Source organism: Octopus bimaculoides, chromosome 4, assembly GCF_046866305.1.
Source record: "Octopus bimaculoides isolate indiv1 chromosome 4, ASM4686630v1, whole genome shotgun sequence".
Classification (NCBI taxonomy): Eukaryota; Metazoa; Mollusca; class Cephalopoda; order Octopoda; family Octopodidae; genus Octopus; species Octopus bimaculoides.
Window position 1 is genome coordinate 1,642,500 of NC_142931.1, and position 27,500 is coordinate 1,669,999.

Here is a 27,500-nt window from a genome sequence, read left to right on the forward strand (position 1 = left end):
TACTTTTGGCTAAAGTTGTTTTAATAGTTACAAATTTTAATAATATACTAATTACCTTAATTCCTCAATTACAAGTTCTAATTAAAGAGATTTATTATGCTATCTCATACAGCCTCCCTAAATATCTATATACCATTACCTTACCCTATTTGCTACAAGACCCCTACAAAGCTGAACTGGCATCTTTTTATTCAGCCCCTCATTTGGTCAATGACATCAACACATACTATCGCTCCCCCATCTTCATTATTACTATACATGTTTTCATCTGTCACCCTTACTCAATACCTAAATGTACAAAAGAAATCCCTTTCTCTGCCTTAATGGTCTCAATTAACGAGAACAAGATATGTTACCTGATAGTCTCCGTTGTCGAACATGGACTGGTTCAGCAGTGAAAATAAATCTATACTTCCTTTCAGTATCTGCAGTAGAAAAAGATTGAAAGAAATTAAACCACACGCCCCCGCGTAACTTTTTATCTGTTTAGACAAACAATAGTGTAATGACTCTAATTGCTCAAACAGAACACCTTTACTTCTGCCAATTCATAATAATCATATTATCTCTCTTACACAGAACCAACCAAGTTGGTTTTATTTCTTCAACTGACAAATGGATCATATTTAATCTGTTCATCAGCAGTGCCTGTAGATGTGCAATTGTCCCAGTTTCAACTTTATTATCGTACAATAATAAACTTCTAATAAATACATCAAATTAGTTGGTTCCCATAATACCATATGGGACAATATTCCATTGCTGTCTTCACCTTGGAACCAATTAGGTGAATTAAGTATCAGATAGACAAAGCATCTTATAGGTGCACAATACATTTTAAGTGTTTTCATTAGAAGTAAATAAATATTTTACTGCCAAAGAAAACAAATTGTTTAAGGATCCAAGACCATGGAATATTGTAATCATTTTAGAAAGTTTCATTTCTGATTGGTTATTGCAACACTTGGCCATTTTCATTGAATGCCAAATAAATTCTTAATCCTCTTTTCTACATGCTCTTTATATACAGCAACAAAACAAACCTTTATCTTTGTATATTAATCGTTAGCTATTCTTTTTTTTTTTAATTACTAAACTCTCCTTTTGCAATTTCAAATTTTTCATGTAGATGCTGACTTTCAAAAACAGCATCAGCTCCTATATGATCAGGTTTCAGTCACTAGAATGGTAAGCTAGTGACAGTCAGTATTGGCTTGAATTTGGATCATTATCTTAAGTCCCATCTTTGATGATTCTTTTCGTTGGAGCAATTATTGCTTTTCCTGCTGTAGAAATAAGAGTGGGACTTGAGAGTTGCCCAGTCGTAAAGTTATGCTCTAAACTCTGTTGTTTGTAAGGTCTGAACTTGTGGTTATGTTGTTTGAAGCCCACTAAAAAACAAAACAGAAAACACATCTAAACACACATGTTGGTACACATAGACACACACGTGTACAAACAAAAGCAGCAATAGAACAGACTCAAGATACACACATACAGATAGACACGAATATAATACAGCATACCATTAGCTTCATCCAAAAGTTGTTGAATATGATCAGCCAAATGTTGTCTAATCTGCAGCTTTGCTTTGGCCTCGTTACCGAAACTGGTAAACTTCTCACAGCACTTGTCTGGTATTAAGAAACATTGGTAAGTAAAGTTCCGTGTCATTTCATTGCATGTCATCTCAGAGAAGAAATTAAGCAAAGATTTTTCAGATAACATTTGGATCTGCTCAAGGTTTAATATATCAAGGCACTGGATGCTGCGTTTTGACATCTAAAAACAGGACATAAATAAAAGAAGTAAAACAAAACATGTTCTAGCCAAAAAATACCAAATTTGCTTGGATACTGAGTTTAAAGTTTGGAACTGCCAATGGTGCAAAGAAGAGTTCTTAGCAGTAAAACAAACATATAAAAAATTAATACAGATAGCATATAAAGCCTGTGTATGTCACAGGAACTAGATACAGGGCACAGAAGTGAAGTTGTACCTTCAGTGACACTAACAGTACAGACCGCACTTTAATGGACACAATACAGGAGGCATATGTCACTAAGTGCAAGTATGTCAAGATATCAGATGGAATGTGGTTACAAAATCTTAGAAGCTGGGATTCAAGAACCAATTTCTGTTTGAAGTTGAATATTGAAAATGTTTTTTAACTGAAAATATTAGGCACTGAAACATCACTGGATCTTGCATTTATTCATACAGGTCAATTGTCTAAACTTTGTCAAAGATATTGTATTCTGCAGGAAAGTATTTTATAGATTGCAATTGCGAAGGAGAAGGAGGTGGGTAGCAGCAGCAGCAGTAGTTAGAATACACAATTCCAAATGTTGTAGCAAGTATAGGCTATGTGGGTATGTTCACTTTGTAACTCTGTGGATTTGGGTTCAATTCCACAGCAATGACACTTTGGGCAAGTGTCTTCTAATATCGCCTTGGATGGACTAATGTTTTCTAAGTGAAATTTGGTAGATGAAAATCATGTGGACTACTGCATTAGCAAAATAAACTGATAAATAGACATCAAACAAAAATATTTTGGGGTATTTCTTCAGCAGGAGTTGCACAAACACTCCACTTTCATGCTCACCAGTGAAAATATAGCCAGAAACTGGTTGATCCATTGGAAGCCTTTACTTTGGTTTATAAAATGTACAAAGTAAAAAAAAATATAAAATATACTTCAGACCCTTAGGGAAATGTCTTGACATATTGAAATATCCCTATCTTTGAGGTGCTATAAAAGAACCAGAAATCTCATCAGAACATATATAGAAAAGACATCCAAACTATGCAGCAAATCTAAAAATAGATGAATATAAATGACTAAAAACCTTTTTAGTTGCAATTTTTGACTGAAGTTTTTCACTATTCTGCAAAGTATCTGCAGCAACTTGAGCTAAAACATCTAAAGACATGTAGGTTGTCTGTTCAATAACTGATCCATTCATCCTTTCATCTAGTCTTTCAGTATTACACGGTTCATAGATTCCTGGAATGAGAAGAAAAAAAACATTAGTAATTTATGAAATAGCATTTATCCTATCAAATGTATTTATTCAAAACACATAAACAAAAAAGAAGAAATTCACAAAATCAGAGTTAACTAACTGAAATTTATAAATCTCTTTTACTCTTTTACTTGTTTCAGTCATTTTGACTGCGGCCATGCTGGAGCACCACCTTTAGTCAAGCAAATCGACCCCAGGACTTATTCTTTGTAAGCCTAGTACTTATTCTATCGGTCTCTTTTGCCGAACCGCTAAGTTACAGGGGACAAACACAGACACACAAATACACACATATATATACATACATATACATATATACGACGGGCTTCTTTCTGTCTACCAAATCCACTCACAAGGCTTTAGTCGGCCCGAAGCTATAGTAGAAGACACTTGCCCAAGGTGCCACGCAGTGGGATGGAACCTGGAACCATGTGGTTGGTAAGCAAGCGACTTACTACATAGCCACTCAAAAATAATTTTTGTTTGTGTGCAGGTAGTATACACAACTCCCAAATCAATAAATGTTATTTAGCTCAGCTAGACCAATAGGGCAATATTTTGATGTAGTGTGGGTTTCCCCAGAACAGGGTTCAAGTAAACAACATCTGAATCAAACTTGCGATAAACTTTTAATTAAAATTTCTGTGCCAATCATCATCTAATGTCCACTTTCCATGCTGGCATGGGTTGGACGGTTTGACCCAGCTGTGTGATTAAGAGGTTTGTTTCCCAACCACATGGAAAGGCGACACTGGGCACAGGTGCCATGACGATTTCGCTCTCAGACAAAATTATACTTGTGGCTCTGCTGATGACTAATAAGCCAGGCTCTCAATAAACACACGTCCCCAAATATCGCAGATTAAGCTACCCCCATTCACTACAATGGCAGTGCGTTTTTGAGCAACTTGCTTAAATTCAGCACATAAAGTGTAGGTTTCTTTTCCAAAATACCCAATCCTCCTTTCTTTACTTGTTTCTTCCATTGGTGGTGATGACAAGCATTGTTTTCCCTACTGACGCGCCATGTCTCACATATCTTTAATGAGAACTTTACACAATCCTTAAATCACAGACTTCTTTTTGCCAAGGACATTCTCCACAAACAAATTTGCTAAAAAGTACCTGGTCAGGGATTCATCTGATCATTCATCCAAACAAGGAGTTCAGTCCAATGGAAATGGTGCTTTTGCAGCATCACTCAGACTGTCAGCTCCCTTTAAGACCTTGTCTGGAGTTTGCAATGACCAGCCAACATTCTGAATGTATCTCAGTCATCTCTGATGGAGGTTTTTTCAAAGACATTTACATGATGCCTGTAAAGGGTCCATGTGAGTAAAGGAGCAACATCTACACATTACACAGCAACTTTTGTTCATTTTGCGATGCTATACTAGGACCAGACATGAGACTTGAGAGCCCTGAAGGAATCAGTTGCCTTCAGAAGCTTTAAAGATATTTCATCATCCAAAGAACAAGAAGAGCTGAGTGCGTTGCTACAGTGGACAAGCTTGTCTGTGACTTCCAGTACAGTTCTTTCAGCTAAGAGAGATGGTTTCACATTTCGCTCATAGCACTTCTCCTGTATCTGTCTTGCTGCAAAAATCATATGCATTATTCTTCGTCTACCAGAACAAAAGCCACATTAAGATTCAGAGAGGAAGTCGTTTGCAACGTGTTTATTCAGACAGGTGAGAAGAATACTTGCCAACAGCCAACAGTAGAGCAGTAACTCTATGGTTATAATATATTCTGCCTCTCTTTCCTTTATTGAAAAGAAGGATAATTGCAACTCTCCAACCCTTGGTGACCATAGCTTGGAGCAGTAATCTAAGCAGCTGAGGACAATTGTCCTCCAGAGGACCATCATAGTTTCCTGTTCTCTCATTATGAAAGTTGTAAGAATCCATTTGGCCAGTCTGCTGCCTTTTATTGTCAAGTTAGTAATATGCACCTGGAAAGATGCATCATTACTCATGTCAATGCCCAGGTTGCATACCTATGTTGATTCAGGAATTGCAATACCTCCTGGCCAGGATATCCTGTCTGCATTTCATTCAGTCTCAAGCACTGGTAGTGCATGGCTTTGAATTTCCCAGCATTAAACTGCATGTTATTGTCCTCAGCCCACCTGTATATTGTCTCCAACTTGTGTCACAAGTGCACAACATCTCCAGGGTTCTATATTCTCTGAGAGGCTTTTGTATCATCTGCACAGCTAGCAAGAGTGGCTACCTGAGCAGCCGAGGGCATGTCTAAGTGAGCTGAGTGAGCCACTATAAAAAGAAAAGGGTCTAAGACAGTGCCTTGTGGGACACCACCAACTACTTGTGTTTCCTAAAAAAGTGGTTCTACTGACCACCACTGCCTGACTTTTATCTTTTAAAAAGTCATGCAGTCACTCTCCAAGTTTTCTGACTATACTGAGATCATGCATCTTGTGACATATCAGACCATGGTTGACTTAATCAAAGGTATTTCAAAGTCATGATATATCACATCCAAGTTTGAGTTGTTGAGTGCTATAAGAGCTGTCAGGCAGCTTGTATTTCAGGAAATGCAATTACTTTCCTTTCGACATTTTACTCCATGACTTTACTGATGTGTGAGGCTAAACAGATAGGACTGTAGTTTTTAGCATCTGCTCTGCTTCCTCCTTTATGGATAGGACATATTATTCCCTCCTTTAACTTGCAGGGGAGCTTACCACTTGAAAGGAAATTCTGAAAGTATCTATGTATAGATATGTGAGTGCATGTGTGATAATGATATGCACATACATACATATGTACATGCATACACACACACACACATATATATATATATATATATATATATATATACATGCATACACACACACATATATATACTTGCATACACACACACATATATACATACACACATATATATACATGCATACACATACACATGTATATACATACACATATGTACATATATATACAAAGACATACAATATATACATACACAAATATACACCCGTATACATGCACATATATAAATACATATACAGTACACATATATAAGCATACACAGACATGTGTGTGTATATATATGCTTTATTAGGCTGTACTAGATATCTCAGCATTATCCTCCTAAAGATGCAACAGTCCGATAAACGTACAAACACTAAAACAGTTTAATGAACATGGTTATACACACAAACAAGAGTTTAAAAATACAAGACCTGATGTGTGTGTGTGTGTGTGTGTGTGTGTGTGTGTGTACATATATATATATATATATATATATATATATATATATATATATATATATATATATATACATATATATATATAGATAGATAGATAGATAGATACATATAGTCGTGTATGTATCTCTCTCTCTCTCTCTCTCTCTCTCTATATATATATATATATATATATATATACACACACACACACGTGTGTGCTTGGATTTATATACACGCATAAATATTCATATAAATGTATTTCTCATACATAGATATTTATAAGTAAAAATATGGACATATATAAATATCGATTCATCACATGTACACACACACACACACACACACACACACACATATATATATATATATATATATATATATATATATATATATATATATATATATATATATATATATATGTATATATATATATATGCACACACGTGTTTTTACATATAGACAAATAATGACTGCATGTGCATATTTCTATATGTATATATTACGCTTTGAAAAATATCTTTACATATATATATTCCATATACATACATAAATATATACACACACGTGTTTATACTGAATTCTATACATACATAGATATATACATAAATATATTTACTTTTTTTCTTTTATAATTAAATATAACACTTAATATTTAAAAACGTATGCTTCTAGAAATGTGTGGATAGGTTCTGTGATTGACAGAAATTAACGAAGAGCTATATAAGTGTATCGATATATAAAATTATGAATAATCGAGGGAGAGAAAGCGAATGGAATCCCAAGAAGACGAAAACTGAAAACAACTGCAAAACTTCTTCGAGTTTCCCCGTAGCAGCCGACATAAACACATTGAACCTATTAAATCCACTAGAAAATCATCCAATACAGCTCAAATCGTTTCATTAACTACCAAAGCCTGGTTCTATATACTTTTCAATGAAATTCACCTTTGATTCCTGTCCCTTTTCTCGACTTTTTCCAAGGTTTTCCTTTCAGCTTTCCTGTCGCCATTTTTCTCACTTGTAATTTCGGCGTCTCGTCTGCTAAGCCTCGTTTTCAAAACTACAAATAATCTTGTTACCAAAGTATTTCTTTCACTCTTAAACTACTTTCTTCATCACAACACAAAACAATGCACAGAAATGAATCAGTGTTTTTGGTGTGTTTTCTTTTTTTGCTTTTAAAGTACTTACTAAATCCATTTCTTGCAAGAATATTTACAACCTTATAAGAGAAAACGAAAAATAAGACGAAATAAAAATAATGTTTAAAACGTTATGACCGACCGACCAGCCGACCAACCGACCGACCGGTACAACAAAGCAATATTTTTAACGATAATATAGAGGGAGGGTGGGGAGTGGAGGTAGACGGGGTTACAGCTGTATACAGACATACTTATAATATATATATAATGTATATATAATGTATATTTATTTATATATATTGACATATACATACATGTAAATATATATATATAGATATATTCAATATTTACTAAATTCTTTAACAATGCGTTTGGACGTCTGCGCGCGCTTATATGCCTAAAAACATCTGTGTATACGTGTGTGTGTGTATATATATATATATGTGTGTGTGTGTGTGTGTGTTTATATATATATATATATATATATATACACGCACGTGTGTGTGTACATATGTATGTGTATAAACATGCATGCTTTAGTTCCCAAACAATAGAGAAAATTAATCGATACAAGGGACGAATGTATACTACACTTCTTGTAGTGCTGCGCTAAGATTACTTTTGGTAAATACTCAGAGTTTCTTGACGGCGACCATCGTCACTCGATTGGGGAACACCGCGGAACTCTGAGCGGCAATAATTACATCGCACTATTATGACAAACACGCACGCACACACGTGTGTAAGTGTATGTATGTGTATATATATATATATGTGTGTGTGTGTGTATATATGCGCGTATGTAATTGTATGTGTGTATATGTGTGTGTGTATTTATGCACATATGTTTACATATGTGTATCTATTTATGAAAAAATATGTATGTATTTATATGTGCATGTGTGAATACATACATACATCCATATATATATATATCATCATCATCATCATCATCGTTTAACGTCCGCTTTCCATGCTAGCATGGGTTGGACGATTTGACTGAGGACTGGTGAAACAGGATGGCAACACCAGGCTCCAGTCTAAATTTGGCAGAGTTTCTACAGCTGGATGCCCTTATATATATATATATATAAAATCAGGTAAAAGTAATAAACCTCATTTAAAACCATGGTTTTAAATATTTAAATATCTATATATATACATATAAGGTGCAGGAGTGGCTATGAGGTTAGCAGCTTGCTTACCGACCACATGGTTCCAGATTCGGTTCTACTGCATGCCACCTTGGGCAAGTGTCTTCTCCTATAGCCTTCGGCTGACCAAAGCCTTGTGAGTGGATTTGGCAGATAGAAACTGAAAGAAGCCTGTTGTATATATATATTTGTGTTTGTCCCCCCATCATCGCTTGACAGCTGATGTTGGTGTGTTTACGTCCCCGTAACCTAGCAGTTCGGCAAAAGTGACTGATAGAATAAGTACCAGGCTTACAAAGAATAAGTATGGTTGCGGTCAAATGACTGAAACAAATGAAAGACCACAGCAGACAGGAGAGTGCAATAGATTCTTTCCTCATCTCTGCCAGTGTCCTCAGGTGGTCCTACAACCCATGCTAGCATGGAAAGCGGACGTTAAACGATGATGATGATATTGCCAGTAAATCTTCAGTCCGGAATAGAAACAGTAGAGCAATTAAAGATAGTTATGGGGTTAGCCAAGGTTTCCCATTCATAAAGCGCTTAGCTCTACAGCATTTCTTCCAACCCTACTGGCCTATGGCCTCTTTAAAAAATATATATACATGCACACATGTATATATATACATTGAGAGATGTATATATGTCTATCTATCTATCTATCTATATAATATAAAAGCAGCAGAAATATAACAAATATTACTCTACCTCTGGTATCTATATTATATATGATGATGATGATGATATATATTGATGATATATATATATATATATATATATATATCCCGATCCCTTATCTTGTGGTCAATGTGGAAACTGGGAATAGATGAGTGGTTGGTAAGAGCTGTATAAGCCCTGTATAGGGATGCTGTCAGTAAGGTGAGGGTTGGCAATGAGTACAGTGAAGAATTCCGGGTAGAAGTACGGGTTCCCCAAGGACCAGTCCTCTGCCACCTCTTATTCATTATAGTCCTCCAGGCATTAACAGATGAATTCAAGACAGGGTGCCCCTGGGAGTTCCTCTAAAGACCTAGCTCTAATAGCCGAGTCACTACCAGATGAAGTTTAGAGTGTGGAAGCAAGATCTAGAATCAAAGGGCCTTAGAGTTAACCTAGCAAAAACCAAAGTCTTAGTAAGTAGGATGGCAGACAAATCACAAACCCCTTCAGGTAGATGATCCTGCTCGCTCTGTAGAAAAGGCGTAGGTAGAAACTCCATACAATGTACCTGGTGTAAGCTATGGACACATAAAAGGTGCAGGAATACCAAAGGAAGGTTAACTGGGAAAATAGTTTTTGTGTGGCAGATGCACAGGAGCAATAAACACTGAAGATGTACAGAAAACAGAGTCCATCACATGTGATCAACTACATGTGATGGAATCACATGTAGTTGATAGCTTCCGTTAGGTGACTGAGTCTGTACATGACAGAGAAAATTTATGAAAGAAGCTGCATGAAATTTTGCCAAAAGACTGGTGAAACCTGAGCAAAGACCAACACAAAATTGCAGAAAGTGTATAGGAGAGGAGTGTATGAGCTGGACATGAGTGTATGAGTGGTTCAAATGTTTCCAAGATGGCTGACAAAATGTCAACAGTGGCACATGTTCCGGGAGACCCACAACCAGCAGAACTAATGGAAACATCACAGATGTATCTGCAGCTGTTTGGAAAGACTGTTGCATCACTGAGCATGAATTGTCGGAGGATGTAAACATTAGTTGCAGCTCAGTTCAGTCCATTCCTATTTAAGATTTGGGAATGGGACATGTGTCTGCCAAGTTTGTGCCAAAACTGCTTTCAGATGACCAGAAGAAGATCAGGTTTCAACTGCACAGAATCTCCTTGATTGTGTCAAGGAAGATGGAAACTTTTGAAAATCCTCAGAACAGGTGACAAACCATGTGTTTATCACCATGATCCCAAAACCAAAGCTTAATCCTCACAGTGGAAGATTCCAGCCTCTCCAAGAACAAAGGAAGTGCAAACAAGTCACAGCAATATGGTGACACAGTCTTCTTTGACTACGAGGGCATTGGTCATCATCAGCATGCCCTACCTGGTCAGACAGTTAACAAGGAGTACTACTGTAATATGTTGTGGTGCTTGTAGGATGCTGTTTGTCAGAAAAGAACAATTGCATGCATCTAGTAAGTGGCAACTTCACCATGACATCACACCTGCCCATTCAGTGCCCCATGTGCAGCAGTTTTTGGCCAAGCACAACATTCCCCGTCTGACGACCACCCTATTCCCTTGGTCACGCCTCTTGCAACTCTTTCCTCTTTCCAAAAATCAAATCCCGTTTGAAAGGAACATCATTTCAAGATGTCAAGAGAATGTGATGAGGAAGCTGCTTACTATCCTAAAAAAAGGAGTTCCAGGAATGCTTCCATCTATAGAAATGATACTGGATAAAGTCTGTAGCTTCAAGAGAGGAATACGTCAAAGGAGATTAAATGCTAAATTGGTCTGTTTGTAATTTTCTTTTTTATAACACCAGTCCCAATACTTTTTGATCAGACCTTGTTGGAAAAACCTGGGATGAGGTGGTGAAGCATGACCTTCAAACATTGGGCCTTACCGAGGCAATGACTAGTGACCGGGAACTTTGGAGATATGCTGTGCTTGAGAAGACCCGACAAGCCAAATGAGACCATAACCCATGCCCTATGCCAGTGGGTGTAACCAGCCGACTTATGAATACCCCTCATTCATTGGACAATAAACTTTGCTTGTGAAGATCTATTGAGGCAAGTGAAATCAAAATCAAAATCAAAATCAAAATTGCTGACGTGGCCGATGACAGTACTGCATGATTGGCACTTGTGCCAGTGGAAAGTTAAAAGCACATCCAAACGTGGGGTGTAACCGGCCCACTTATAAGTACTCCTCATTCATTGGACAATGAACTTTGCTTACAAAGACCTATTGAGGCAAGTGTAAACAAATCAAAAATTGCTGATGTGGCCGATGACAGTACTGCCTGATTGGCACTCGTGCCAGTGGAACGTTAAAAGCATATCCAAGAGTGATCATTGCCAGGGCCATGGATTGGCTCCCATGCCAGCAACATGTAAAAAGCACCATTTGAGCATGATTGTTGCCAGCATTGCCTTACCAGCACATGTGCCGGTGGCACGTGGAAAACAACATTCAAGCGTCGTCATTGCCAGTGCAGCTGGACTGGCTCCTGTGCAGGTACCTCGTAAAAACACCTTTTAAGTGTGGTCATTGCCAGAACCGCCTGACTGGCCCTTGTGCCGGTGGCATGTAAAAGCACCCACTACACTCTGAGAGTGGTTGGCATTAGGAAGGATATCCAGCTGTAGAAACATTGCCAGATCAGATTGGAGCCTGGTGGCGCCTCTGGCTCACCAGTCCTCAGTCAAACTGTCCGACCCATGCCAGCAAGGAAAGTGGACGTTAAACGATGATGATGATATATATATATATATATATATATATATATATATATATATATACATATATATATTTAGGAGTTCCCATTAACAGTCACTCTGAAATTCCTCTGTGAAGGCCTGTAGGGATATGATGAATAGAAGAAGGCTGAGGACTGAACCATCTCTCTCTAACACTGATCCCTGAACATTTCTCTTCCTGTTCCCCTCTCCCTTGTCTCTTCATTAATACTATCTTTCCTCACCACCATTACTCATTCACCTTGTGAGTTACATGGTAACCCCACAGGTGCTGGTGCCATGAAAAACTGCTCCCAGTAAAGCCCGGTAAAGTAGTTGATATCAGGAAAGATATCCAGCCACAGAAAGTATGTCAAAACCTGGACATTGATACAAGAAATTGTCCTCTGATCCATTAGATCCTGTGAAACACCCCACCAAAGGGGCTCTCTGTTGTCCACTTTGGTATGGCCCCTACTGCTGGATGCCCTTCCTAATGCCAACCGCTTTACAGAGTGCTCTACTGGGTGCCTTTTATGTGGCACTGACAGTGGAGTTGCCAAGTAACTTGAATGACAAAAACCTCTGACTGGGAGGGGAAGTAGTATTGAGGAAGGGGGGCTTTGTGCCAGTTGAGAGGCTGAAGTATAATAGAGGGATGTATATCACCACCACCACCACCACCAGCATCCTCCTCCTCATCATCATCATCATTTAATCTCCACTTTCCTTGCTGGCATATTTTGGATGCTGAAAGGGGCTGGTTAAGCAGAAGGCTGGACCAGGTTTCACTGTCTGTTTTGGTATGGTTTTTACAGCTGGATGCCCTTCCTAACACCAACCCCCTTACAGAGTGGACTGAGTGCATTTTACATGGTAGCAACACCAGCAAGGCCTGTTTTGGCAGAGGTTTTACAGCTGGATGCTCTTCCAGACACCAATCACTTTACAATGGGGACTGGCAGCAGGGTCACCATGTGACTTGCAAGACAAAGATCCTTTGAGAGGTGGGCATGGGAGGAGGTGGCTTTGTGCCAGGTGATAAGAGGTTAGTGTGTGACAGAGGGATAGAAACAGGTGTGTTACTGAAGAGGAGGTACATGGTTACCCAGTCAGAGAGAGAGAGAGATGAGGGGGGTAGTATATACAAAACTTAGGTAGATTTTAGGATGAAGTGGTGAAAAATGATCTTCAGCTGTTGAACCTCACAGAGAATGTAATAAAGCAAGACAATCTGTGGTTTGCTGTGCTTGAGGAAAACCTGTCCAGCTCAGGTAAAAACCAAGACCATAAAGGCACGTCTTTTATGTCTGTTCCTCCCTACACAATCTGTCCCTGGCAAATCTCTCCCCCACCTCCTATCTTCCCAATACCTCCCTGTGTTCATCACTCCCTCCCTCCTCTTTGCAATTCCACTTGCTCACTATGTCCCTGTCAAATCTCTTCCCCACAACATATCCTTCTGATAACCCCACCCCCTCCTCTCTTGATCATTTGCTACATTCCCCATCCTATCATCTTCCACTCTCCTTTTGCAACATCTTCAACTTACCTACTCACTCACCCTATCCAATCCCTACCTTGTCACATCTTCACCACTTTATCTCTCTTCTTTCTCCCCCCCCCCCGCTCTCTGTCTCTCTTCAAATGAGGTAGCCATGTATCTTCGCTACTCAAGATATGATATTTCAGTACCATCAGCTCATTCTATTGGATATTGAATGTGATAGAGAAGACAAGATGTTGGCATCAATTAATTGTCATTCCGTTGTGAGTGTGTATGTGTGTGTGTGGTATTTCAGTGACAACTGTTGTCACAGAGGGAGGTAACTAGTTTCATGGTGTCAGGTCAATAGGTGTTTGTGTGACTGATATGTGTTACAGCAGACTGTAACCTCTACTAGTAACAGCACTTTTATACCCTGTCATTGTGTGTGGCCGGCTAGGCTTAAGATAGTACATCTAGGTTATCAGTGCCCAATGGTTTGATGTTCATTGACAGGGCATACCACTTGTGGCAACAACAATAAGATAGACAATTTTTTCTCTCTCTGATGATGTATATTGCAGACTGGTGGAATATGCACAGTTTCTCGGCAAAGCAGGGTTGGCAATTTTGAGGACCAGGTGAGTAAGGAGGCTTTGTTAAATATGTTCCATGTGATGTTGTCATATATATCTCTCTATATCTTCTTCTCCATAAGTTTTGATTACTATTATTTATATCACGTACAAGTTAAGAAGGTGGAGTTGTGGGTTACAAGTACACATTCACATACACCCCTGTATACACAAGCATCTGCACACATAAGTATGAATAGTGTGTACTCTTTGTGTATACATGAATGTATATATATATATATATATATATATATATATATGCATATATATATATATATACACACACACACAGACACATTACATATATTGAATGTTGTGCCTCACAGAGGCAATGACAAGTGACTGAGACCGTTGGAGATATACTGTGCTTGAGAAGACCCATCAAACCAAGTGAGATTGTAGTTATGGCCGATGCCAGTGCCATCTGACTGACATTTGTACCAATGGTACGTAAAAAGCACCATTCGAGCTTGGTCGATACAAGAGCCACCTGACTGGCACCCATGCTGGTGGCACGTAAAAAGCACCATTCAAACATGACCAATGTCAGTGCTGCCTGATTGGCACCTGTACCGGTGGCATGTAAAAAGCACCCACTACACTCTCGGAGTGGTTGGCGTTAGGAAGGGCATCCAGCTGTAGAAACCTTGCCAAATCAGAATGGAGTCTGGTGCTGTCTCCCAGCTCACCAGTTCTCAGTCAAACTATCCAACCCATGCCAGCATGGAAAGCGGACGGTAAACTATGATGATGATGATGATGATGATATATATATATATATATATATATATATATATATACATGTGTACACATTACATATACACACAGGTATGCATATATACATATATATATATACCTCAGTATATGCCCTTGTTAAGGTTCTATAAATTACACCTTTATTATCTATATTTATGTGAGTGCATATTCAAATAGGTTTCTACATTTATATACGTCTGTAGATTTGTGCCTGTGGTGTGTGGGAGCATCTGCATACATGGACATGCTGGTATACTGTACAAAAATATATTTTATTGTCCCAGACACACGGGAATTACACACATTACAAACACATACACACACACACACATATATATATATATATGTACACATACATACATATATATATATACATACACACACACATATACATACTCATATGAAATCATGGACTTTGTATATGTGTGAGTTTTCCAAAAATATTTCCAGAATATATTATTTGTAAGGAATTATATTCAAAGCATGCTAATGTATTTACGTTCGTATTTCTCGACAGAACCATATAAACTTATAAAAACTTTCATCTACGAAGTTTCTTTATTTTGCTCATCACTTTTAATACCCCCACCATGCATCCCACTCTTGTTACAGGTATTTCTCTCCCAGATTGCTGACTTTTTCTCAAAATCTTTTTTTAAAGTCAGACAGATAGACAGACAGGTAGATAGATAGAGGGACAGACAAACAGATAGACAGATAGATAGAGGGACAAACAAACAGATAGACAGATAGATAGAGGGACAAACAAACAGATAGACAGACAGACAGACAGACAGACAGACAGACAGATAGATAGATAGATAGATAGATAGATAGATAGATAGATAGATAGATAGTTAGGTAGATAGAGGGACAGACAGACAAGCAGATAGATAGGTAAATAGATAGACAGACAGACACAGAGATAGACGGACAGATAGACATAGAGGGACAGAGAGATAGACAGACAGACATAGATAGATAGATATGAAAATATTCTCCCCCATCCCCCAAAAGTAGTCTGAATGTTTGCTAACAATGTGGATTGCATTAAAAGTACCCAGGTGGTGATGTTAAGCCGGGTGACTGGTTAAATTTACCACAGAAGTAGACCATAGCAGGATTTGAACTCGGAACACAAAAGGCCGAAATAAATACCGCAATGTATCTGGTCCCATGTTTTACATTTTCGTCAATACATCGTTCTGGTTTCGTACTTTTTTTTTCATCGACTCTGAAAAGGAAAAGTTGACCTCAGCGGGTCATAATCGGAGTAAATACCACAAAGCATTCTATTTGACACTCCGATCACTCTACATCTTTCTGTCATGTCTTTTCTTCTTCTATATTTATCTTTAATTTTATATTTTGCTCTACCGCCGCCTCTCTTTCTCTTTCCTCACTCTTCTCGTTCTCTTCCCCCTTTCTTTCACCATTAATTTACCTTCCTCTCCCTCTCTCTTTATTTCTCTCACTCTCTCTCTATCTTTTCTTCCCTCTCTCATTCCATTTTCATTCCTGCTCTCGTTTTATTTATTTACTTTATCATTTTTACTATTTCCTTTTCCTCATTCCACTTCCTTCTATCCGTCTCTATTACTTTCTTTCTCTCTTCTTTTCCCGCCCTCTGACGTTGACATTCCCCCCTCCCTCTATTATTTTATAATATACACACATTATATATTTGTGTGTGTGTGTAAATTTTTACAAGGAAGTGTTTGTCTGTGACTTCGAACTTTCGGCTTGTTCACTTTCATTTCGGCGAAGGAACTGAAACTTCGAAGTCACTGTGAATTTTCTTTGTAAAAGTATAATAAATATTTATTCTACATAAACAGTATTGAGTAATTCTGCAAAACAAACATTAACGTACATATATATATGTATGTGTGTGTGTATACACGGGCATCTATAGACTTTGGCTTGTTTAAAACAAACGATACATACATGATTTTTAAAATTTATTTAAACCAAAGCAACAATTATAATTATTCTTGGTTTTGGTTTTCATTAAAATACTACTTTTTCTAATAAACATTCTATTTTTGTGTTATTTCTATTTTATTGTCTGTGAACATAAAAGTAAAAGTTTGTTGAGCTCAACACATCGACACGCAACAAACTTATTAAACATATTTATTATTAAGGCTGCGTTGTTTAGCCCAGGATCAGTTCTAATTGAATAGAACTATGATTAAACCATTCCAACCTTGACCACCCCGACTTTTTGAAGTCGTAAGGTCTCTAGTATTACATTATATTATGTCTTTTTTTAAGACTGGATCCAACTCGAGGGAAATTTGGCTGCTATTTCTAGCATGTCAACTTGTACTCGAGTCGTCTTGAGTGGAAGTTTGGGTGCGAGCTAGTGCTTAGAATATACCAATTTTCTATCTATGAGAAGAACATACTGCCCCATTACAATGTATTTAACTTTTTTTGGTACCAAATTTCTGTTGAAATGCACTGTCTTAGTTTCAATAAATTTTGAAAATAATGAAGAATTTAGCAAAATAATTGTCATTAAGCTGGTGTTTGGAACATAAAAGAACAGGAAATTTCGATGGAAGGTTTTAATTTAGATCACTTTTAAAATATGAAGTTTGTATCATAGAACCAGGAACGGTCTAGGGTGGGTTGATTATCAAAAGTGTGTGCTGTATAATGTGGCAGACCAAACGTGTGTGTGACTGCAGGTTCTAGTCATTACCTACAAGAGAACGGTTAAATGGACATAAGGGAAGTGTGGCGATGCTGTTCATTGATTTCTACTTCAAACCTCTGCTCAATATTTACGACATGACTGCTGTTTTAGTAATAATTATTGTTTGTTTAGTGGGAATGATTGTTATTTTTGTCCGCTTAAAGCCGACTCTGATCAGACACACCTAAAATCAAAGACGTACCATCCGTGACCATACCGTTTTTATCTACTTATGATTACATCGTCCAGTGTCTCTTCTATCCTTACAAAAATTACGAGATAAAAATTATATTGCCTTCACAGTGTTTACCGTTTTACAAAATTAAATTAGAAAATTGGACAAAACAGAGAACACAATTGGAAAAAATTAAAAAGAAAAAAGTAAAAAAGAAAACAAAAACAATTCACCACCTTGGATTGTAAAGTTGGGAGGCGCTGGGAAACCTCTCTGAGGCACACTAGCATGCTTGCAGCGTTGCCGTGGGTGATGGCAAGGCTGATGCGCTGGAACAGCCAAGAGCCCTCACGAGCCTCATCAGTTACCACCTCTGCAAAGCGAGTTGCCAGTGAAGACAGGAATCTTGCAGTTAGTAGTCTGACCCCCACCAAACGTCTCGAACGCCACAGGATGGAAAATGTTGGCTGACAGATTGCAGTATTTCAGGATTTTGTTCTGCTTTGCTGCAGAAGCTGCGGATCTCACCCTGACTGCAGCATCCAGGATGTGAGAAGAAGCAAAGGAGCCGCTAACTGTGACATCCCAGACAAGGCATCTGCTTTGCGACCAGGGGCACAGGGTGATGCCATCAGGTCTCTTCCCATCGCATCTTGACAATCCAGACAGTTCTAAGATGGAGGGGATGTTTGCCTGGGCCAAGCTCCTCTTGAATATCAGGTTTAACTCTGTATGGCGCGTGAAGCGACCAACATTCAGGCGGCAAGAAAGGCCATGGAGGTCTGTGGAGTCGAGGAGCCTGCCATAATGACAGATCAAACTCGTGCATACGTCACTTCCCACTCTGAGGGCAATGGAGACATGAAGTCCATCCAAACTGAGTTGGCCACCTACATTAGCCACAGGGATGATATCAATCCAGTTACCTGAGTATTTGGCGCTAGCAGACAGTAAGTAGCACCTTGAAAATGGGTCTGACTGGATGAAGAGGGAGTCAAAGATGGCCTTCGAAATTATGTTATCCGAAGCTCTCTGACTCCGACAGTCCTCCACCTTCTCAGGAGCAGACAAGCCCAGTTCCCTCCAGTGTTGGAGAGCTTCGTCCAACTCCCTGTTGGAACTGGTCCATGTTGGAGAGGAGAGGATGTTGCTCACCAGGGTGGAGCAGGTGTGAATGGAGGAAAGGAAGCAGGGGAGAGAGAGGGATGAACACTTAGGAAGACCAAGACCTCCAAATTGCTCAGGTAATGCAGCCTAATCGCGGGACGTTGGAGAGAGTTTGACATTGACTAAGCATTCAAGTCTCTCAAAGATTAGATTGTTGAAGCGTCGGAGGCACGATGGGAATCAGTAAGATGAGCTGACTCTGAGTAAATATAGAAGCTTAGGGATCGAGAAGTAATTCCAAAGTATGAAAAACCTCGATTGCTTCAATATTTTTCAGCAACTGCTCAAGGGCAGCCACCTTAGACTAGAAGATAGACTCAAAGGGAAGGTCAGTGATTGGGGCTCCTAGGGAGCACCGAGCCGATGGGGGAGGGGCTACAATGGAAGGGAAGGACTCTGCAAAAAGGTCAATAGTTGGTTGATGTATCGAAGCCAGGTGGTTGTGGATCCAGAGCTCTACACTTTCCACATGTTCCCTCTACAGTTAGAGATTGGCACTTCTTGATGCCAATGCAGTCTTCCTTCTTGCACACTACATCAGATTCCCAGTTTTTCTCTTAAATCACTTACACTCTGTCATATATGCACCCTGACATTACCCATCCAGCAGAGCATACTGGATTCATTTCTTTCATATCCTCAGTAGTCACAGCCCATGTCTCGCTGCCATGCAGCATAGCTGGTCGTACATAGACATCATACAATCCACCTTTCACTCTGAGGGAGAGGCCTGTCATTACTAACAGAGTTAGCAACTGTCTGAACTTTGTCTAGCTCATTCTTATTCTAGAATCTATGCTTTTAGAACAACCTCCATCATTGCTAAATTGGTCACCTAAGTAACGGAAACTGTTTACTACTTCTAAGGACCTACCAACAATAACAATGATAATATTCAACATCATAAGGGATGCAGTGGTATCATTGAAAGATTAACAGAGAAAGTAATCTTTACATGTGGCAGATGTGCAGGTACATTAAACATTAGGAGTGTACAGAAAATAGACTCCCTCAAATGACATTTGAGGGAGTCTATTTTCTGTACACTCCTAATGTTTAATGTACCTGCACATCTGCCACATGTAAAGATTACTTTCTCTGTTAATCTTTCAATGATACCACTGCATCCCTTATGATGTTGAATATTATCATTATTATTGTTGTTGTGTTTAATCCTTTCAGTGGTTGATGAATTAAGTACACATTGCATCCTAGGGTCAATGTAATTAACTTGCCCCCTCCCCTGGAATTGTTGGCCTTGTGCCAAAATTTGAAACCAGGAAGGATGGTTAACAAGGAAAATAGTCTTTGTGTGTGGAAGGTGCACAGGGACAATAAACACTAAAAATGTACAGAAAATAGACTCCACCAAAAGCCAAGTGGGATACCTAGAAGCAGTTGATAGCTTTCATTACCTAGGTGACCAAGCCAGCAGTGGAAGAGGATGCTCCGAAAGCATAGCTGCTAGAATAAGAATAGGCTGGGCAGAGTTTAGCGAGCTCCTACCTTTGTTGGTAATAAAGGGCTTGTCCTTGAGAGTGAGAGGCAGATTGTAAGATGCCTGTGTGCAAACAACCATGCTACACGGCAGTGAAACATGGGCTGTGACTGTTGAGTACATGTGTAGGCTTGTGTGTTTGGTAGTGGTGGTGGGGTGTTGCACTTTCAGCTTATCCCAGCTGGTCGTGTTGTAAATGCTCACCTTTACAATTAGTAACTGCAGCAAGTGTATGATGCTTTGAAAACCCACTACCCAGCATTGGTCAATCCAAGATATACACTCTTACAGCATGATAATGCCTCAGCACACATTGCCAATGTGACCGAGTGCAAACTTGAGGAATACGAGGGGCTTGAAGTGCTGCCTCACCCAGCCTACAGCTCAGACCTTGCACCATCAGATTACCACCTTTTCTGAGCCATAGCTCATTTCCTGCACGGACAGAGGTCCAACAATATGCATGAGGTAGAAAACAGGTGCGGGAAGTGTTTTGCCCCTAAACCAGCCAAAGAGTATAAGCATGGAATCGAGTTTCTGGCACAACATTGGCAACAAGCAATAAAATATGATGGGGTACATTTTGATGAATAAATGCTTTCCATATGTAAATTGTTTGAACTATTAATTAAAGTTTTAAATATGAAAAAACTTTTGACACAACTTAATATTCTGTAACAAAACAATATTGATCTTTTTATAAAGCCTATCAACCACTTTATTTTTTTCAGATATTGGGGGAAGTTTTGACTAATCAAACAATGGAGAGATATGAGACCCTTGGTGTTGTCGGAGAAGGAAGTTATGGGGTTGTACTTAAATGTAAACATAAAGTAACTAATCAGATTGTTGCAATTAAGAAGTTTCTGGAGAGTGAAGATGATAAAGTGGTGAAGAAGATAGCACGCAGGGAAATCAAGGTATTGAAGGTAAGTGATGTGTGTGTGTGTGTGTGTGTGTGGACGTGTGTGTGTGTGTGTGTGTGTGTGAATGTGGACGTGTGTGCGTGTGTGTGTGAATGTGGACGTGTGTGCGTGTGTGTGTGTGAATGTGGACGTGTGTGTGTGTGTGAATGTGGACGTGTGTGTGTGTGTGAATGTGGACGTGTGTGTGTGTGTGTGTGTGTGTGTGTGAATGTGGACGTGTGTGTGTGTGTGTGTGGATTTGAGTGGGTGTGATTCTTTATCTTTTTTATGTTATGTTGACATAGATATATTCTTTATGGATCATAAAATAACCCTAAACATACCAGAGCAGAAACGAGGCTGCCTCTATGTGGTTGTTTCATCTGCTAGATTTAACAGCTGAATTTTCCTCAATTTCCCTTTTACTTTTTAAAACCTGCTTACATTTTTAATTGTAGGTTTACTGGATTAGAGCTGACCTGGGTCAAATCAATCACCACGAATGTTTGCCTGTTGATTATCCATAAAACAATAACTTTGACCCCATAGCCCTTCTAAGGGGTGCAGCAGCATGGAATGTCAAGAATCACACAACACCTACTTAGAACACATGGAAATCATTCCAGCGACAGTATTCCATTGTCACAGACTTACATTCAGGGCTGGATTAATCATCATCATCATCATCAACAGCAAAATATAACATCCATCTTCCATGGTTGGATGGTTTGACAGGGGCTCGTGAACCAGAGGACAACACCAAGCTCCCCTGTCTGCTTTGGAATGATTTTTATGGCTGGATTCCCTTCCTAACCGTAACCGCTTTACAAAATGGACCGAGTGCTTTTTACATGGCACCAGCACTGCCAAAGTCTGCTTTGGAATGGTTTTTATGGCTGGGTACCTTTCCTAATGCCAAGCACTTTACAGAGTGGACTAGGGACAAATATGATCCATCATAGCTAAGGGGCCTCCGAGCTTGATAGGGTGTGGAGAATTGTGTAGGAGAGCCTTTAACTAAAAGAAACCTAAACCTAAAAAATTAAACAAATGTATTTACTGCAATCAAATAAATTTGTCATATTTTTACTTGTTTAAATTTTTGAAACTCCAATAAATTTCATTTAAAATCATTGATCCCTCTTTTGATTATTGATCCATCTTTTGATTTATTGGTCCCTTTAGATCTCAGAAGCCATTAAATTTAGCTGAGTCCTTCTGAATCTATTGAAGTCCTTTTAAGTTTTGGGCCTCTTCATTTAATGAGGCCCTTTTTATTACTATGCTTTGAATTAGCAGAATTGTGGGGGATCCCCCAAAACCTATTGGCGCAAAGGATCCACTAGATCTAAATTTGGCCCAGCTTACATGATATCATGACTGCTGTCATCTGTCTGTGGTTCCAAGAAGATCACATTAGTTGGACCCCAAATCATGACTTGTGGATAGTTTGGAGTTTGTAGAAATTATTTAGTACCACCTGCACTCATTCCAAATTTTCAAGACATTGTCAAAATGGTTGGAAATGGAGTTAGATGCAAAAATTGTTGGAAACTTGGTGGAATTTCGCAAGAAACTGTTTGCAGGACTGTGCCCCTGTTATTTTTGCTAGAATTAACTGTGTTCTATACATAGACTAAAAGACTATTTGACAATTAATTGGAGATGTGTCAATGACAAGTCTCTGCAATTGTCTTACCTGTAAGATGGTCAGGATTTGAAATAAAAAATGTTTTTATCTCTGAGATGAATGTTTTAGCAAAAACTAGGTTCTGTAATTCCCTTTCTTACTTCATACTTGAGTATTTCTGGGTTACCATCTCAACAAGAACAACAACAACAATTCTAGACCTAATTTCTTTCCCGTATTTTTGGCAATACTGATAATATGATTTGGTCAGTGGAAACTGAAAGAAGCCTGTTGTATGTGTGTGTGTGTGTAATTTATAGATGAGAATCAGATATTCTCCATATAGAATACACCTAGTTCGGCTCAAAAGGTTTAAACTCGAGCGAGTGGAGGAGTAAATGTAAGGCTAAGCAAGTTAGGCAGGTTGATATACAAAGAATATTTAATACATTAAATACAAAAAAATGCATTTATGTTTAGATACAAAAAGGTTTGACTTATACAGAACAGAAATGATATCAAAAATTAAAGCGGTTGAAGAAAAGTGTAACAAATTCAACAGCTGTTTCTGGGGGCTCAGTGGTCCAAAATAATGATTGTAAATTGATTCCAATGTTGGATGAAATAGGAAGGAGATAAATCTCCTTCCTATCAACATCTCAAAACATGTTTGGCCATGGAAAAATGATGATGATGATGATGATGATGACGACGATGACAACAATGACAACAACAACAACAACAATAATAATAATAATAATAATAATAATAATAGCTTGTTTGGTAACAGGTGAGGGATGGCAACAAGAAGGGCATCTGGTCATAGAAAATCTGCCTCAATGAATTCTGTCTGAACCAAGCAAGCATAGAAGTGTGGACATTAAAATGATGAATAAAGTTTCCATTGTCTACATTTGGGGTACTTTCCCCCTGCTCCAGAGCCACAGATCTTATACAAAGTGTATTAGCAGTAGTTGAATGGAGGCATGTATTGTAATAGCTCTTCACTGCATCCACCATTTGTTGGTGTTTCCCTTCTACTTTTGGCAGATGACATCTTTGCACCACTCAGGTGACAACCCTCCAACCCAAGGGAGTAGTCTTTGCTGGTGCAGGTTTTACGAGGTCAGAGTGCAAATCTTACCCCAACCTTTTTTATTTGTCTTTTACGACAGACAGAGAAAGCGTTGGGTCTATTCTTTAACAAGCCTGTCTCCCACAACGTGTATTGAAGAAAGTAAATTAAATGAAACTATTGAAACAGATTGTTTTTTTTTAAATTTGTATAATTTCGATATTTATTTATTATTGATCCCTGTGCATTTAATTATGAGTTTAATTTAATGTTTTTTTATTTTTCATCTGGCTTACAGATGCTCCATCATGACCACATTGTGAATTTAATTGAAGTTTTCAAAAGACGGAAAAGGTTCTACTTAGTATTTGAATTCATTGATCACACGATTTTGAATGAAATTGATAAATTTCCTCACGGCATCGATGAGTCGACAGCTCGTAAAATTCTATGGCAAGTTTTAAAAGGAATTGAATTTTTTCATGCACATAATGTAAGCAATGTTGTTATTTCATGGTTTTTGTTTTGTGTGTATGTGTTGTTATTATATGCATTGATTGGGCTGAATACACAACACAGAAGGGTAGAATGTCAGACATGATGTGAGATGAAGGCACAAAGTGAGAGGACAATTTCTTGGCAGGGAACTGACAATAATATCACTTGTAGTGACGTTTATAGAGGATAGATTTAAATACACACACACACACATGCACGCATGCACGCACACGCATGCACACACACACACACACATGAGGAGCTTCTTTCAGTTTCTATCTACCAAATTTACTCACAAGGCTTTGGTTGGCCTCAGGCTACAGGTGGAAGATACAGGTGTCACTAAGTAGGACTGAACCCAAAACCATGTGGTTTGAAGTGAACTGTTTAATCATACAGCCAAGATGGCACCTCTATCATTCACTGTTACCAGATCTAACACTATTCCTAAATAAAGTGAGTCTATTACTATATTATTCAATATTATTAGCAGATTATCTGAGATTATTACCATATTGTTTGAGATTATTACCAGATCATTTGGCATGTTCTGTTTGACCCTTTTTCTGCTGCCAAATTCTTAGCCATTTATCATTATTAACTTGATCCTTTCTTTGATCGAGATAGTTTAGGAGTTGATTTTATTATCTTCTCCAGACATCTTGACTGCACTTATAACCGGTATTTCTCTCATTCTTCCTCTCTCTATCACACCAGTAAAATGAAACTAAAATTCCTTTCCTTACCAGCTGTATATCAAACAATGTATTTAATATACATGCAGTTCTCAGTTTGGCACTGCTTAGCAACTGAAGTTGATAGCCAACAATGGATTAAATTAATTTTTTTCTGATGATGATCTGATTTAATTAGTTTAAATGTACAGAAATGCATAAAAATAATTTTTAATTCCATTAGACATTCTAAAATACTATTAAATTTCATTCAATTTTAAAAAAAGTAAAATCGGACAGAACTTATGGGATGACCTGATATATATATATATATATATATATATATATATATATATATATATATATATATATATATATATATATCTTTCTATCTACCCCTCACTCTTTCTTTATATATAATTTTATGAACCAAGAATCTGTTATTACCAAGTATTTTGAAATGTAATATCATTGACACTCTAATAAATTAGTTATCTTCCATTCACCATCCATTCATCCAGCCAGCCATTCATCTCTCCGGCCATTAGGCTGGACATCTCAGCAAGGTAGATACCTCGGCCTCAATAAGCCTGAGTAATTAGGGTCCACTCTTGTGCCATAAATAAGTGATTAACACTAATAAGGTCATTAAGGTAGAAAATATACTAAAATGTTTAAATTTCAAAATTTTGAACCAAAATACATTCCAAGCAAATATTAAAAAAAAAAAAAAAGATGTAAAAATCAATAAAATAAATTTCCAAAATGTTTTTGTAGATTATTCATCGAGATCTTAAACCAGAAAACATTCTCATCAGCCGAGCCGGCATTGTAAAGGTTTGTGACTTTGGATTTGCCAGAACCATTGTTTCTTCATCTAAAGCCCCTTATACAGGATATGTTGCAACAAGATGGTACCGAGCACCAGAACTTTTAGTTGGGGACACAAAATATGGAAAGTATGCTTTGTCTTCCATGAATAAACTCTTGACTCTCTCTCTCTTTCTCTCTCTCTCTCTTTCTCTCTCTCTCTCTCTCTCTCTCTCTATCTCTCTCTCTCTGTTTTGATATATATGTATATATCATCATCATCATCATCATCATCATAAAAAGCAGCAGCAACCACAGCAGCAGCGTTTAATGCCTACTTCTTGATGCATGCTTTGACTAGATGAAGTTTGTTTAGATGGATTTTCTATGGTCAACTGTCCTTCTTGTCACCACCCCTCAGGGAATGTTTCACTACAGCTAGACACCACTTGCAGGATGGCAGCACCCGTTTACAACTGTCAAAACAGTAACATTCATACACATACATTCATGCATACATACATACATACATACATACATACATACATACATACATGGTACTGTGAATAAACTGTCATCTAAATTACGTAAAAATGAAAATAACACTGACATCTCACTTTGACAGATATATTTAACCAAAATTGTATAAAAATATCTTGAAATACTAAAGAGTAAATTTATTCAATAAAATCGCAATTGGTTTCAACCATGGCCTCCAGACGACTTCGGAATCTCCTGCAACTCTTCTGGACGATCTCCTTGTTTAAGTTGGTGAATGCTGCTATAATCCTTGTCTTCCGTTCATCTTTGGTGTTACAAGGAGTTTCGTTGGTCTCTCGCTCAACTGTGCCCCACACGTAATAATCAAGAGGGTTGCAGTCTGAGGGTTAGGTGGCCAAATGTTAGGGGTGATGTGGTCACAGAAATTGTCTGACAGTTATGACTGGGTTCTCCTGCTTGTGTGGCATGGTGCAGAGTCCTGTTGCCAGACATAAGGTCTTCCAGCAGCCACCCTCTTGAACCAGGGCAGCACTACCTCCTCCAAGCACTTGATGAAGGCTTCCATGTTGAGTCTGAGGTCTTGTAGGAAGATGAATGGAGGTATAATGTTACTATCACTGGTGATCACTCCAAACACCATGATGTTTGATGTTTATCACTCTCAGTACATGTCCTTAGATTGCACTGTCTTCAGATTGACACCCAAACACTCTGAAATGTTCATATTGGAGCTCCCAGTGCAAATACCAAGCAGTACAGAATGTCATTTCAAACAATGCACATGCGCGAAATTAAAAATATAAAATGGTGACAATTTACCCATCGCACCCTGTATATATATCTATATATAGATACTGTTTCATTAGCAGTCCACTTAGTGGTCTCTTTTATATATACATATATCTATCTATCTATCTATATATATATATATATATATATATATATAGTTCAAAAACACAATAACAAAGAAACAAAAAAACAACAAAGTGAGGACGTGATATGGATAGTATTATTGGACGCT

The 27,500-nt window shown here is 38.2% G+C and overlaps 2 protein-coding genes across 4 annotated transcripts in view; one reads left to right on the forward strand and one right to left on the reverse strand.

Moving 5' to 3' along the window:
- Positions 1–16,130, reverse strand: part of LOC106869040 (uncharacterized) — a 27,455-nt gene extending 11,325 nt beyond the window's left edge. The window contains exons 1-4 of one of the 2 annotated variants that reach the window (XM_014914544.3): positions 7,188–7,339; positions 2,853–3,010; positions 1,527–1,782; positions 357–425 (exon numbers count right to left, since the gene is read on the reverse strand). In XM_014914544.3, the coding sequence (XP_014770030.1) occupies positions 357–425; positions 1,527–1,782; positions 2,853–3,010; positions 7,188–7,251 (547 nt within the window). In that variant the 5' untranslated portion in view covers positions 7,252–7,339. Of the gene's footprint in view, positions 1–356; positions 426–1,526; positions 1,783–2,852; positions 3,011–7,187; positions 7,340–16,000 lie in introns of those variants that run through there. The other variant, XM_089350148.1, reaches the window with a different exon arrangement.
- LOC106869037 (cyclin-dependent kinase-like 4) overlaps positions 1–27,500 on the forward strand; it is a 66,930-nt gene that overhangs the window by 29,395 nt on the left and 10,035 nt on the right. Inside the window, exons 1-4 of one of the 2 annotated variants that reach the window (XM_089350150.1) lie at positions 13,921–14,092; positions 21,118–21,315; positions 24,295–24,489; positions 25,946–26,127. In XM_089350150.1, coding sequence (XP_089206276.1) covers positions 21,148–21,315; positions 24,295–24,489; positions 25,946–26,127 — 545 coding nt within the window. In that variant the 5' untranslated portion in view covers positions 13,921–14,092; positions 21,118–21,147. Of the gene's footprint in view, positions 1–13,920; positions 14,093–21,117; positions 21,316–24,294; positions 24,490–25,945; positions 26,128–27,500 lie in introns of those variants that run through there. The other variant, XM_089350149.1, reaches the window with a different exon arrangement.